The sequence below is a fragment of the Nycticebus coucang genome, chromosome 7, assembly GCF_027406575.1.
Source record: "Nycticebus coucang isolate mNycCou1 chromosome 7, mNycCou1.pri, whole genome shotgun sequence".
Classification (NCBI taxonomy): Eukaryota; Metazoa; Chordata; class Mammalia; order Primates; family Lorisidae; genus Nycticebus; species Nycticebus coucang.
The window spans coordinates 12526717-12538909 of NC_069786.1; the positions used below are offsets into that span (position 1 = coordinate 12526717).

The following is a 12193-nucleotide window of genomic DNA, read 5'->3' on the forward strand; positions in this document are numbered from 1 at the left end:
TGGCAGTGAAAATTCAAACAATTCAAATTTTAACACAGTAAACTCTTACTGCAAATTGTGAATGAATGGTGAATTGATTAATCTTTAAATCATGCTTATAATTGAAGAAAATCAAAATTTTAATAAAAGCTTTTAAAGTTAAGTAGTTTAAAAAAACCAACATATCAAATTGTTAATTAAATGTGGTCTATGCTACATTAGATACGCTCCCTGTGGCTTGGTGACTATAGCTCAGGTGCCAGCCATATACACCAAAGCTGGCAGGTTTGAATCCAGCCAGGGTCTGCCAAACAATGACAACTACAATCAAAAAATAAAAATAGCTGGGCATTATGGTGGGCACCTGCAGTCCCAGCTACTTGGAAGTGCCAATGAAAGCAACAAAGTGAGACTCTGTCTCAAAAAAAAAAAAAAGAAAAGAAAAGAAAAGAAAAAAGATATGGTCTATGTGACTTATGCTCTTAGAATGTGAAAATGGACTACATATAAATGAGAACCATGTATTTCTGGCTGGATGGGTGCTCTATTCTGTATATTCCAATTTTCAATAAGAAATATGCAGAATTGTTTTTTAAATATTCTATATAAGTTTTCTTTAATAACTTTAGGTAGTCATTTAATGGATTAGCAAAAGAAACAGGTAACCTTAAAAAAGAAAGTCATAACATTAATTTCAGGTAAAATAATCCCAGAGAGGATGCCTGCCTTGGTCTGAATGCTTGTGTGCATTCCGCCACCTCCCCTCCAAATTCATACATTGAAATCTAAGCTCCAATGTAAGGTGTTAGATGAGGCCTTTCAGGAGGTGATTAGGTCATGGGATTGACGGCTCTACAAAATAGATCCTCCGAGGGGGTTTGTTTGTCCTACCACAGTGCAAGGACATAGTGGGAAGTCTAAGGTCTGCAACTCGGAATTGTGCCCAACAGAACCTGCCCATCCTGACACTGACGGCAGATTTCTCGGCCTCCAGAGGCATACATTTCTGTGTGTAGAAGATACTTAGCTTATGCTATTTTGTTGTAGCTGCCTGAATGGACTAAGACAATTCATTTCCCTCTGCTAATTCATTTTCTTTTTTTTTTTTCTTTTTTGTAGAGACAGAGTCTCACTTTATGGCCCTCGGTAGAGTGCTGTGGCCTCACACAGCTCACAGCAACCTCCAACTCCTGGGCTTAAGCGATTCTCTTGCCTCAGCCTCCTGAGTAGCTGGGACTATAGGCACCCGCTACAACGCCCGGCTATTTTTCGGTTGCAGTTTGGCCGGCCGGGTTTGAACCCGCCACCCTTGGTATATGGGGCCGGTGCCTTACCGACTGAGCCATAGGCGCCGCCCTGCTAATTCATTTTCATGTTAGTTTTAAGGGTAACATTTTTTTCATGTTAGTTTTAAGGGTGACATTTTCACGTTTGTTTAAGAGTAATCCCTACTCTTCCTATGACATTGAAATTATTTAATTTCAATTTTCCCAAAGAAAGGAAGGGAGCCACTACTCGGGAAGCTAATAATGTGGAAGCGATGTTCCCTGGTGTGAGGAGTGTGCAGCCTGGACGCAGGGTGTGAATGTCAGACTGGGCAATGGCAGTGGACGACAGAGTATGGGGAGATAAGATGTGATGCGTTAGTTGCTTTTCCAAATGATTCCTTCCATCAAAGGAAAGTAGCATTTATCACAGAGCATTGGCACAAAGATGAGACATGATCCCAGGGACAAGCTGACGAGATAATAGGCTTCACTAGACAGTAGGGAGTTTTCTCTGAGCAATTTTTATGAGCTTCTGGGTCATAGGAAGGTAAGACAAGATTTCTGCCACTCGGCTGCATGTATGTGTGTGTGTGTGTGCGTGCTTTCATGTGCAAACTTAGCCCTTACCTGTACCTCTGAGTGTGAGTGCTTTCTTGACTTTAGAGCTACAAGAAATAATCAACCACACTCCAAGGAGTCGCACAACAGCACAGAAGCAAACAAAAGACAACAAACTTCACAAAAGCCCACTATTGTTACTTATCAATACACCTGTACACCCTGGGTAATGCAGTTCTAAAATGCCTTCTTTTAAAGACATCTATTATTTGATCTAATCTAAACTCATGCCTTTTAAATTTCCTAAAACGAAGCAGATGGATAAGTATGTATTATATTCACTCCAAACTCACTTCATGATTCATAGTTTGGGTGTACATTAAAATTCGGATTCAGAAAACATCATGAGCTACCTCCAATCTACTATTATTATTCAGATACTGTATGTGACTTCATTAATTATCTATATAAAATGGCAAAGAAATATCAGCTTACAGACCAACTTCAGCTGAATGGATTTGTAGATGTTTTATTTAATCATAGCTTCAATGTATTGGGTGCATACTGTGGACCGTGCAATGTGAAAAACACATTACAGATTTAATATTTACACTAACACTTTGAAGTAGGCACTATAATCATTCCCATTTTACATATAAGGATACAGAATTTCAATAACTGGCCCACAAGTTCTCATACTTAAATGAGCGAAAGAGGGTAGATTAAGAATATAGGAAAGTCAGTCTCTCAAATATTACATTACTGTTGGTGTTTCCAGGAACCTTGGATTGAGAAGACCATTAGGTTTCCTTCGAGGAGTAGAAAGGCATTTTGTGATTGTTTAGCAACTTCAGCCATTGGAGTGGGAGTCTTATTACACAGGCTTGGTGCGGGCAGGGCCCGTGCAATCCCTTAACTTCAGTTATTTGGAGGCAAAGGCACAAGGGGAGTTGATGTGGTCTATTAGCTCCAAAACCAACTGTATTTTTGTCATTAGCCTTTTTTTCTTTGACTTCTACTGAAGACAAAATAAAGTAACATGAACATTTCTGCTATTTTCTTCATTTAAATGCAAAAAGAAGTATGTTAAAAATGATAAAGGGAGCGACTCTGCAGCCAACTCGCCGTCACACTCCTCCCCTTGCCTCTGGAAGGAAGAGTAATGCTCAGAGGGGACAGCTCCAAAGAAAGCATCATTTCTTACGGAGGGCAAGGAATAAAATTAATCATTTTCAGGAAACTATCAGGGCATTATATTTCTTGTATTATGTACATAATAAACCCCATTACAGGTATTGTACACACACTTCAATGGGCCATTTCCTTTCTGATTGTTTATTATATGACACAGTATTAGCGTAGGACAGAGGATTTGAGAAAGAAGAGTGAGATATTTTTTATGTCTACTTTAAGCTGTTAGTTTTACTGCATTCTGGGATGTGGAGGATCGTCTTGTAGTCAAATCGAGCTATAAAGACTAAATTGAATTATGCTCATGGAACAGCTGTTAAATCTCCAAGGAGTGGGCAGGTCCCACAAGAAAGGAATGACAGATTGCAGTGGGGATGCTGCCTGACTGTAGCCCGCTAGAGAGATTACTCCAGACGACACAGACGCTGGCACTTCCCTGAGCTTTTAACTGTGTGCTGTAATTTACGGGCATTATCATGCTCTTCCTGTTGTCTGATCTTTTGATTTCTTGAATCTCCTACTGAAGTCTGAACTTCCCAAGACACAATAACTATAAGTGAAGCCATGAACTCTGGAACAGGACAAAAACATTGTACCTTACAAAAGCCCTTACTTAACACCACAGTGACTTACAGACTTGGAACAAAGCTGATATGGGATGAGATACATTGTTTGGGGGAGAAACTTTAGGGCTGACTACAGAAATTGTAGCGATTGTATTCAATATTTAACAGTGTGACCCATTCCTTCCCACAAGGATTTCCTAAAGGAATTGTGCTATGTATGCGTGTGTGTGCATGTACACCCACGTGCGGGGCGTGCATGTGTGTGTGTGCGTGTGTGTAGTGATATGGATCCTCTGTTAAGCACAGGGGTGGAAGCAACCTAGAAGAAAAGTAATGTATATATTTTCCTTTAAATTGTGAAAGTTAAAACTACTCCTGTTTACCTGCATGGTAGAATGCTTTTCTTGGGATTTTTTTTTTTTTTTTGCAAGTACATCAGTGTTAAATGGATTCTTTGTGCCTCTTATTAACAATACTGCCAATTAAAACCTGATGGATAAAATACACCAGTGAAGTTTTGGGCAACTTGCTAAGTGCCATAGTAGCTTAAACATCACCACGCCATTTATTAAAGTTTTAGATAATGAGTCTGGGCAAGGTGGCTCATGCCTGTAATCCTAGCACTCTGGGACGCCAAGATGGGTGGATGACTTGAGCTCCAGGAGTTCAAAACCAGCTTGAGCAAGAGCAAGACCTCGTTTCTCCACACATACACACACACACACACACACACACACACACACACAAAGTATTGGGTGCTGTGGCAGGTGCCTGTAGGCCCAGCTACTCAGGAAGCTGAGGCAAGAGTTTGAGGTTGCTGTAAGTTACCCTGGTTCTCAATTTCAGGGTGAGACAGTGAGACTCTGACTCAAAAATTTAAAAAAGAAAATGTTAGATGATGATGCTTTCAGGAAAGAAATGACGGAAGCTTCCAATTTTAGAAACTGATGTTTTCTCTTCTTATTTTCTATTTTCTCCATTTTTTGCTCAGCTTGTTCAGTGACTGTATTCAATACATCTCAAAATTAAAGAGATTTTCTAACACATAATACGTATGGAGATTTTCTTCATAAATGTTGCCATAGGGATCTTAGTTATTTATATCTAAGGTTCAGGCTTTGGTACTTTTCTGCCTCACTTTATGAACAATGAAAGTGAGCAATGTTCTATAAGCCTATTGTGTTTTCAACTTGCTCTGCCAACTCTCAGGGCAATGGCAGGTGGTGCGGCCCTGTGATGTCATGACATGAGGCTGGGTTAAACTTCTCACAGGGCATGATCTCAGCATAAGTGTCCCAGTGTTGACAGACTGAACTCAAAGGAATGAATATGTTATGAAATATTTCTTGGAAATAATATTGAGAAAGGCATGGGCAAGAGTGTGCTTTCCATGGCTCAAGTCTCTTGACCTAAACTCAAGAAAAATGTCATTTGCACCCCAGTGTTTAGGTTCTTTAGGAGGTGGATGACGTAAGCTCATACAGGTAAATTACAGAATTGTCCAGAGTCTTGGCTTGAGCAAAGAAGGGACAAGTAACACTACTGAATCTCCCAGAGCCAGTCCGGTGACTACCCCTTCCCTAGCACTATCCTAACTCTTCTAAACTTAACGTAGTCTGAAACTTGGCACAAACCTTTTAAAACATTGGCAAACTCTAATCCCAGTGAAATTTCTCCCTAGCAAGCCTGTCACACACTCTGGAATACAGTGGCAAATCTTCAAAAAAATGTGTTAACATAGAGCCTAAAAATATGAAATATTCATCATAGGTTATACTTACCAAGAGAAAAAACAAACACAACATCATTTAAATATCAAACTTAACTTTTTTCTAGATAGTTTGATAATAAGGTTGCGAAGAAAATCAGGTTTTACCTATTGGTGATACAGCGGCTTATTTGGCCATAGGTTAAAAAAAAAAATGTGCTACTTCTGATTTGAAGTAGCATATTTATTTTTTTTACATTTCTCATGTTAAGGGCAACTAAAAGATTGTGAATATTATGTGTAATACAAATCCAGGAAGACTCGGGATGATGGAGAGAAGAATATGGAAGGTCCTTGACTCTTCATTTTGATTCCTTTGTCCGAGCCGTATAGATGAGGGATCAACCCAGAAAGATCCATTAGTGTAGACAATTTTTTTTTTATTTGCCATTAGAAGCCTGCTCCCTGTAGCCAAAGGATGAGGAAAGGGGGAGCGTGGAAAAGGCAAAATATTTTTAGATAGTTACTTCTCTACCATTGTAAAAAAACATCAGTATGACTCCACTTCCCTTCAGCCATACTGCAACAAAATGCCCAAACCCCAGGGTGGTATCAGAGAAGACCAGTCTGAGAATATCTGGGTATCCTGGAGTTGAACCTTTGTCAGATAGTACCAAGTCTTTCCCTGTAGTGACAATGGAGACCACATGGACTGGACTCCCACCCCGACTCGGCAGTAATGAGGACCCTCCACCCACTCCCTGCAGGGCCAGTGCCAGAGATAGCTTAGTGTTGAGTCAGGACTTCCATCGCAGTCCAGCGATAACAAGGACACCTCCATCACACACACACACACACACAGCCTACAAGGTCACTGGAGGGAACATGGGAAGTGGTAATGAGGGTTTCCCATTATACTCATCCCAACCAGAGAGGCCCACACTACTTTGAAGACTTTTTTCTTTTTTTTTTTTTTTTTTTTGTCTTTTGGCAATAGAAAGAAAAAGATATGAGTAATGCAGTAATCTTTCCTCCTCCTCTTAAATTTTCTAAATTATGTTTGACAATTGGAGTAAAAATAACACTATCTGAAATGGTTCTGAGTATATAGGGAAGAACTAATGATTAAGACAATTATACATTAAGTAAGGTAAGGTAAAATTATGTTTAAAAAAGGTTAGGTTTCTACATGTCAATCAAATTGGTAAAATGGTGAAATCAGTAAACTATGATAAGATATATATACACATATATAATGACATATATATGTGTATATATATATATAAATACCCATAGAAACCAAAAATCACAACCAAAAACACCATATACAGAAATACTTAAAACACTAGATAAAGCAAAAGGATTTTAAAAATCATTCAAGGAACACACAAGAAGGTAGAGAAAAGAGAAAGAATAAAAAAAATCCCAACAAACATAAAACAAAAAGCCTGTAATTATTAATTACATTAAATGTTAATGTTCTATGTACACCAATTAAGCTTCTGGGAGGTTGAGACAAGAGGATCCCCTTGAGCTCGGGAGTTCAAGACCAGCCTGAACAAGAGTGAGACCTCCATCTCTACTAAAAATAGCAATTCTAGCTAGATATCTTGGCTGGTGCCTATCTATAATCCCAGCGACTCCAGAGGCTGAGGTAAGAAGATCTCTTGAACCCAAAAGTTTGAGGGTGAAGCCATAGCTCTCAACTCAGGATGAGAGAGTGAGACTCTGTCTCAAAATTAATCAATTAATTAATTAAAATTAATAAATAACAGGAATGCGACCCAGTTATTAGCTATCTACAAGAAGCTCACTTCCCATATGATTATCTAGGCAGGTTAACAACAAAGGGATAGGAAAGTTTTTATCATGCAAACTTAATTGAAAGAAAGTAAAATGGCTATATTGATATCAGATAAAGTAGATTTTAGAACAAAGAACACCATCAAAGGCAGAGAATAACATTATATAGCAATAAAAGGGCTAATCCTCCAAGAACATGTAGCAATACTAAATGTGTGTGTACCAAACAACAGAATTCTAAAATATGAGGCAAAAATGGATTGAACTGGAAGGAGAAATAGAAAAGTCCACAATTGCATTTTGAAACTACCCACCCTGTGTGAGGCACTCTGCTAGGCACTGTGGATGCAGCAGGAAAAACAGAAAACATAGTTCTGACCCTTATGAACCTCCTGTTCTATTAAGGAAGACAAATATTAATTAACCAGAAGATCATTTCATTTGCCAGTGTGATAAATGCTGCAAAGGGAATCTCAAAAACACTAAAAGTTTGAAGTTTAACCTTCCTTGTTTAAAGTGCCTTATTTTCAATATTAACAGTAAGTAGGCAAATATGTAGTTCTTAAGCAATAGAATGTAACAAAATCTGGTTCTGTTGCATTTCCCTGAGGTAAAAAAGAAATTGATGTAATCCGAGGGTAGACTATAAACCCTACCCACAGCTGAACACATCCCACAGCCAGGAAAATGGAATTCTATGGATGCTTCTAATGCATTTGTTTCTCTCAATAATGCCATTTACACCGACTCAATCCCCATGCTCCTCCTGTCTCCACGGTCACCCGGGAGGCTAATGGGCACTTGAAGGGCGTGAGACAAACGTATTATCAACAGGTGCAGGGCGGGTGGTTAAAGAGAGACTTACCCCAATGTAACCATCAAGACAAAGATGATGCGTTGACTTACCACAGTATAGATCTGATGCTTTCGTCTCTTAGCCAGGTCAATTATGTTTACTCCGTTGTAGTAAAGGTTTTCAATACATCCATGGAAGTTTTTCTTTAAAAAGGTCCCAGGTTTGCCTGGTACTGGAATTCCTCCAAAACTGAGCTGTTTGGGGGGGGGGGGGTGACAAAAATCAACTCTTAGTTATAAGCTCTAATGGAAAGGGAACAAGTGGATTTGGTTAGATTCAATTGTATTCATGAACCAAGTGGCTCAAATAATTATAGATGCCACTTGATTACACATTTAAAAAGATACTGATTAGCTCATGTAAAAATAACTGTAATTGCTTGCTTCTTAAGGGCTTATTTTACAAAACGATTTTCACTTCCTTCTGAACCTTTTTAATACTAAATAAAACAATAATTTACAGAAGGATGGTAAAAAAAGAAAAGAAAATCGACATTTTTATATTTATCTTTTATGTAAGCATCTCTGAGAATATTGTCATACTAACACCAAGGGACAAACAGACTATACCTCTATTTAGCTACGGAGAGACCTAGTTTAAAAGCCAGCATTGTATCTAAAAAGCCTCATGCACAAGATTGTTCCCAGATTATCATCTATAAATATGAAAAGTAGGAAGTAATCCAAATGTCCTATATAGTTTTGTACAGCCAGCAATCAAGAATCAGTATGATGGACTCTTAGGTGTCAATAATGATGCTTATTAAATATTTGTAATAAAATGGGGAACGAGTGTAATGCTGATTAAAAAATGAAAGAGTTATAATTGGGTGTAAGTTATGTCAGCAATAACATTTTGCACAGGATATAGGCCAGAAGGAAACACTGAACTATTAATTATGGCATTTTTTTTTTTTGCAGTTTTTGGCTGGGGATGGGTTTGAACCCGCCACCTCCAGCATATGGGGCCAGCGCCCTACCCCTTTGAGCCACAGGCGCCGCCCAATAATGGCTCTTTTTGAAAAGGTTATAAGATACTAGTTTTCATTGCCACTTTTAATTCCTATAAATATGAACACAAATTATTTTTTAATAAATACATTATTTAGAAAAAAACCTAACCTGTTATAAATACTTTTTTCTATTGTACAAGAGAAGTAGGATAGTTTCTACAATCGATTCTTCCCAATGCCATTTAATGAGAAACTCACTTTCTCTTCTTCGAAGCAGCACCATCAGATGTGCATAAATTCTGTTAGTCCTTGGAAACCCTCCCCTCTGTCTTTCCCTCTCTTTCTCGCTCAGTGTTTTAGGAGGTTGTGTTCTCTCCATCAGGACATTTTTTTTTTTTAAATATAAATAACTACTGTTACTACTTCTAGGTTTTTATTTTTTTTACAGGTTCCACACTTAAAAAAAAATGTTTGGCCAAGTGTGGCGGTTCACACCTATATTCCTCCCACCTCTGGGAGGCTGAGGCAGATGGATCTCCTAAGCTCAGGAGTTCAAGACCAACCTGAGCAAGAGAGAGACCCCATCTCTACTAAAAATAGAAAATAGTAGCTGGATGTTGTTGCAGATGCCTGAAGTCTCAGCTACTTGGGAGGCAGAGGCAAGAGGATTACTTGAGCCCAAGTGTTTGAGGTTGCTGTGAGCTGTGACACGACAGCGCCTACCCAGGGCGACAGAGTGAGAATCTGTCTCCAAAAAATTTAAAATAATTAAAAATAAGCAAATAAATAAATGTAAAAAAATGTTTCTTAATGCACTACACTGCAAATTGTGTATAGTCTGGAACTGAACCCACAATATCTCCAAGATAGGATTAATTCTAATCATATGATATTCATATATAAAATATTTATCCTTTTCAAAAAGTATAAACTTTTTGTACATTTTGGCACTTATTTTGTTGTTTTATTCAAAACTTGTTCAGACTTAGCCAAAACTTTTAAACCCAAGCGCAAATTTCTAATTCTTTTCTTTCTTTTTTTTTTTTTAGAGACACTTTATCAAATTTCACTTTATCGCCCTCAGTAGAGGGCTATGGCGTCACAGTTCACAGCAACCTTCAACTCCTGGGCTTAGGTCACTCTTTTGCCTCAGTCTCCCAAGTAGCTGGGACTACAGATGCCTGCCACAATGCCTGGATAAAATTTCTGTTTCTTAAGTACATACAACACTGATCTGACTCCATATCAAAAAGATAAAGAAGGTAATCTCTTGCTTTCATTTTACACTGTATTTATTTATTTATTTAAAATAGAAATTAAAAACTAGTTTTATCCATTGGTGTTTCAAAAATCCATTTGACAGAATATAAGATATTTTATGTTTAATCTACTAAAGGATTGAACTGCCTTACTAGATCATAAATTAACAGATTCTTCTTGAACCACTCATGTTTCCTTTGATTGAAATACATATATACATTCATATTTTAAGAAGTAAATAAATTTTAACTCTAATTTTCTTTTGTCAAGTATTTAGATCTAATCAAATCTCATCTCTGAGGACACCTGAGAGAGTTTTACTCTAGCAGTTGTTCATAAATCTTAGAAAATAATCTGGAAAAATTAAACTAACGAATGAACTTCTTCATTCCACATATACTTTATAAAAATATTTCTTCAATAAGTTATAAGTTTTAAAATATTATTTGTTGATTTATTACCATGAACATAAATTTCTGATTTAAGTCATTTACATTTTTAAAAAATGATAAATTTTTCATTTATGATTTTTGCAGAAATCAAATCTGTAATAGAAAAATTATCAATACAATTGAACATTTATTTCTTTTCCTTATTCATTTTTGTAATTTGAAATATTTAATGATAACTTTAGGTTTTAAAATTTTTATTGCTGGCCACTCTCCTGAATTTTTGCATAACACTTTTATTGCTCTATTTCACTCAGTTATGATTTAGGAAAACACTGCTCGTAGGAAAATATTTAGAAGATAGCTAGACATTGTGGTGGGTGCCTGTAGCCCCAGTTATTTGGGAGGCTGAGGCAAAAGAACCACTTAAGCCCAAGAGTTTGAGGTTGCTGTGAGCTGCAATGCTACGGCATTCTACCGAGGGCAACATAGTGAGACTCTGTTTCAAAAAAAAAAAAAAGACAAGAAAATATTTAGACAAGAAAGAGAAAAAATACTATTGTCTTTTTAAATACCAAGCTATACTGCTTGAAGGATTCAGAAGAAAGGGCTTTTTCAGAAGCCAAACAGTATGGAGGACGTGATCTGGATGAGCAGCCGTGGAGAAATTTGATGAGGGTAAGAAATCAGTTAGTAGTGTAGCTCCTGCTTTCTGGTTTTGTCTGGAAAACTGAAACTGGAAGAGAGTTTTGGAGAGATGCGGATGGAGGTCACACTATAGACCTTAGAAAACACAGAAAGATACTTCTGCCCACATTCCCGTGGCTGTGATGGCTACAAGCCCGTGAGAGTTGTCTCAAATTCACCGTGGCTCCAGAGAAAAACAGCTGGAGGGGAGGCAGGTTAGCAATTGCTGAGGCCAGGGGCACAGAAGGGGATAAGAGCTGTTTCACAGTGACCCGGTCAGTCTAGCAGAGTGTTGGGCAGGCTGCTGAGCAGGCCCAGGAGAGCCGGAGGAGTGGTACGACAGGCTGAGGCCTTCAGGCGTGTGCTAAGTTCTGGTAGCTGGATTTGGGTGTCTGAGAGCGTCCAGGTGACTACCCCTTACAGCCTTCGGCCACAGCGGGTCCAAAGACAATAGCAGCAGAAGCTGACACTTATTTTCCTGCCCCTAAACTGGGTCCAGGGAATGACACGCCTCCCCTAATGCAGGACAAAGCGTGGCCCACACACTAGAGATCTGCCTTGGAGAAGGGGAAGGAGTGGAAAGAGGAAATCACAACACAACCTACTAAATTACACAATAATGTGCTAAATTTTAAATAGGCATGAAGTGGTTATTAGTCATCATCAGGGTTATCCTCTTCGGCCATCAGAGGAAACAGGGGCTAATGAACACGTTGAATCCAGTTAGGGAGAGGAAGGAAGCAACACTGTATTTACGCACATTCGAATGTGACTGTGGATTTTAAACCTAATTTATATTTTTAGATATTTTAAGTTGTTGAGAATTTGAGGTTGTAATTATAGATGTGGGGAAATTTGCCTCATGTATTGACGTTTTTCTTAATTACTGATTTTTCTAAATATCTCACAAATACTTATAGACTATACTTGGTATACTCCACTTCTATTAATAATTGTATTTTTCAGATCATTTGCA

At 38.1% G+C, this 12193-nt stretch overlaps 1 protein-coding gene across 1 annotated transcript in view; it reads right to left on the minus strand.

The window, feature by feature from the left end:
- The window catches only part of CNTNAP5 (contactin associated protein family member 5), an 869192-nt gene that overhangs the window by 428056 nt on the left and 428943 nt on the right, over positions 1–12193 (minus strand). The window contains exon 7 of the mRNA XM_053598220.1: positions 7980–8123. Coding sequence (XP_053454195.1) covers positions 7980–8123 — 144 coding nt within the window. The remainder of the gene's footprint in view (positions 1–7979; positions 8124–12193) is intronic.